General features: G+C 53.8%; 1 protein-coding gene across 1 annotated transcript in view; it reads right to left on the bottom strand.

The window, feature by feature from the left end:
* WIF1 (WNT inhibitory factor 1) overlaps positions 1 to 2,345 on the bottom strand; it is a 48,134-nt gene extending 45,789 nt beyond the window's left edge. The window contains exon 1 of the mRNA XM_014963325.1: positions 2,277 to 2,345. Coding sequence (XP_014818811.1) covers positions 2,277 to 2,345 — 69 coding nt within the window. The remainder of the gene's footprint in view (positions 1 to 2,276) is intronic.
* Between the last annotated feature and the right edge of the window lie 796 nt (positions 2,346 to 3,141).

Here is a 3,141-nt window from a genome sequence, read left to right as displayed (position 1 = left end):
CGGGCGGCGCCGGGCTTGCGGGGAGCTCGGGGGTGGTGAACGCCTCCGGGCGGGCTCCTGCCCCCGCTGCGGGGGGCGACGGTGGGGTCCGTAGCCGGCCCGCCGCTCCCTGGGGCTCCGGGTGGCCGCCCGCCCCTTCGGGGGCACGGCCGGGCGGCGGGGTCACGCTGCGTGACCCCCCACAGCTCCTCTGTCACGGGACGGGGTGTGGGGGGGTCGCCGTGCCCCCTGCACGAGGTGCCACGTGTCCCGGTGTCCACCCTGCATCCGCACCCCGGTGACCAAGGTGGCACCACCACAGGAGCGTCGCTGCAGGGAAAGAGTGGTCGGGCATTGGAACAGGCTGCCCAGGGAGGTGGTGGAGTCACCGTCCCTGGATGTGTTTAAGGGACGTTTAGATGGGGTACTGAGGGATATGGTGTAGGGGAGGACTTTGTAGAGTAGGGTAGATGGTTGGACTCGATGATCCCAAGGGTCTCTTCCAACCTGAATGATTCTATGAGTCTATGACTCTATGATTGTATGTGTCCCTGCAAAGGCACAAGCTGAACATGGGAAGTTCCGCTCAAATATGAGGAAGAACTTCTTCACGGTGAGGGTGATGGAGCACTGGAACAGGGAGGTCATGGAGTCCCCTTCTCTGGAGATTTTCAAGACCCACCTGGGTGCAGTCCTGAGTGATGTGCTCTGGGCAATCCTGCTTTAGCAGGGGAGTTGGACTAGATGATCTCTAGAAGGTCTCTTCCAACTCTGACAATTCCATGATTCCATGATTCCATGATTCCATGATTCCATGTCTGTGGGAAGAAATGAAGCTCATACGTGGCGGTCACGGGGTACACGCAGTGTTGGAGTAGGGGACCATCGCTGAAATGGCAGGTGGGTGGCTATGCCTTAGTGGCCAGACAGACCACAGAGCTAGCCACCAGCCTGATGGTTCTTCCCAGCCCCCAGGGACTCTGCAGTCAATGGGGCAAGGCTTTCACCTCGTGTTTGCCCAAAGGTCTCGAGAACAGCGGAGAGACTCTGAAAAAACACTGAAATGTTGCCATTTAGGCAGAACTGACTCAATATAGAAACTTAGTAAAGCTGAAAGAATTTTCTATTCACAAAGTTGTTTGAACAGAATCATGCCTTTTAAAGGAAAAAAGTTTCTCAGTTGATGGTTTCTTTCATGAGAAAAAAACAAGCCTTTTTAAAAAAAGCTGAAAAGAAGTAGGATAGAAAAAGTTTGAGTAAACCCCTCAAGCTTCTGTCTGTAATGTTCTGGAAGGAGCAGGAGGGTAATTCCTGCCTCTGAATGCTTCCTCGGATGCTGCTGTGCTCCGTCCCATCCCGTTGGTGTGACTGCAAACGTCACCTCCGGATTAACCCCTGAAACTGAATTCTTCAGGTGATGGGAAACAGCATGAAGTTGGTCTTGCTTTTCCAGACAGATCTCTTCGAGCAGCATTTGCCATGTCAGCTCACACACCTGGGAAAGGTACCGAGCTGTGTCATTATTGTTCATTTTCATGTGCAAAGAGCATAGCCAAACTGGTAACAGTGATTCTTTTTAAGCGGAAAGTTTATGGTTCAGCACATGAAATAACTCTTGCTGAGATGCTGGACGGTGAGTTTTCCTCCATCTCCTTCTGAGGAACCTTCTGCCGCTGTCAGTAGGTGACTTCACTAATCCCATATGGCTGTTCCTGGCCAGGGGCTGGTACCTATTCCTCATTTCTGTCGTCCCGCCTGCTCGGGATTCTATGGTCAAGTTTCCCAGAACAGCACACACGCGTGCCAGAGAGAAACAGGCACGCTTACATATTGTGTGTGTGTATATATAGATGTATATGGTCAAAATGACCTGTAATTATGAAGCAGAACATTAAAACTTCTACAGTTTCTGTGTTCAGGGACAGGTAAGGCACCTGTGCACCTCCCAGGGCTTCTCCTCCCAGCCTCACTGCGTTCTACGGGTGCGGAGGTGGGACACGGGGAAGGAAAGGCTCACACAAGTTTACCTGGGGAACAGATCTGGGGGCAGACGTCGGCTGGGACACAGTTCTCCTGAATCCCCAGGTGGATCCCTAGTAACTGGCCCAGCCAGAAAAGCTTAGGCTCCAAAACCTGGAGTCAGCGTACGTGCTCTAACAGCAACGCCCCGCCTCTAGCTGCTTATTAGATCAGGGTGATTATTTACTATTTTTATTAGTTATTGTCATCCATTTTGTGTAAAAAGTGGTTTATCACACACACTCGCCTGCTGAGAGGTGCTGACCCGCCGCTGTCACCTCCCGGCTCCCCCGGGAAAGCGGGGACCCCGGGAGACCGCCGGTGCGAGGGCGCCCTCTGCCGGCCATAGCCCCACCCTGCAAGGCCCAGCCCCGGGGGAGAGGGGTGGGATACAGGGGGGAAGGATGCTGGCTGAGGATTCGGGATTATTCGGGGTGGGATACAGGGGGGAAGGATGCTGGCTGAGGATTCGGGATTATTCAGGGTGGGATACAGGGGGGAAGGATGCTGGCTGAGGATTCGGGATTATTCAGGGTGGGATACAGGGGGGAAGGATGCTGGCTGAGGATTCGGGATTATTCAGGGTGGGATACAGGGGGGAAGGATGCTGGCTGAGGATTCGGGATTATTCAGGGTGGGATACAGGGGGGAAGGATGCTGGCTGAGGATTCGGGATTATTCAGGGTGGGATACAGGGGGGAAGGATGCTGGCTGAGGATTCGGGATTATTCAGGGTGGGATACAGGGGGGAAGGATGCTGGCTGAGGATTCGGGATTATTCAGGGTGGGATACAGGGGGGAAGGATGCTGGCTGAGGATTCGGGATTATTCAGGGTGGGATACAGGGGGGAAGGATGCTGGCTGAGGATTCGGGATTATTCAGGGTGGGATACAGGGGGGAAGGATGCTGGCTGAGGATTCAGGGTTGTTCAGGGTGGGATACAGGGGGGAAGGATGCTGGCTGAGGATTCAGCATTATTCAGGGTGCCTTCCTGAACAATCTGAGAAGCAGGCAGAGATGAGCTGTCAGTAGGTGTCCAAAGTAAGCCCCGTGCCAAATAAAGTTACGTCACGGGGAGGTCAGGGATAGCTGTAAGAGAACAGCTATTAATTGCTTTAGAAATGTACTGCTGATGGATTTGA

Source organism: Calidris pugnax, unplaced genomic scaffold, assembly GCF_001431845.1.
Source record: "Calidris pugnax isolate Ruff unplaced genomic scaffold, ASM143184v1 scaffold44, whole genome shotgun sequence".
NCBI classification, from domain to species: domain Eukaryota; kingdom Metazoa; phylum Chordata; class Aves; order Charadriiformes; family Scolopacidae; genus Calidris; species Calidris pugnax.
The sequence above is the reverse complement of the archived record's forward strand: the minus strand, read 5'-3'. Positions and strand labels throughout refer to the sequence as shown.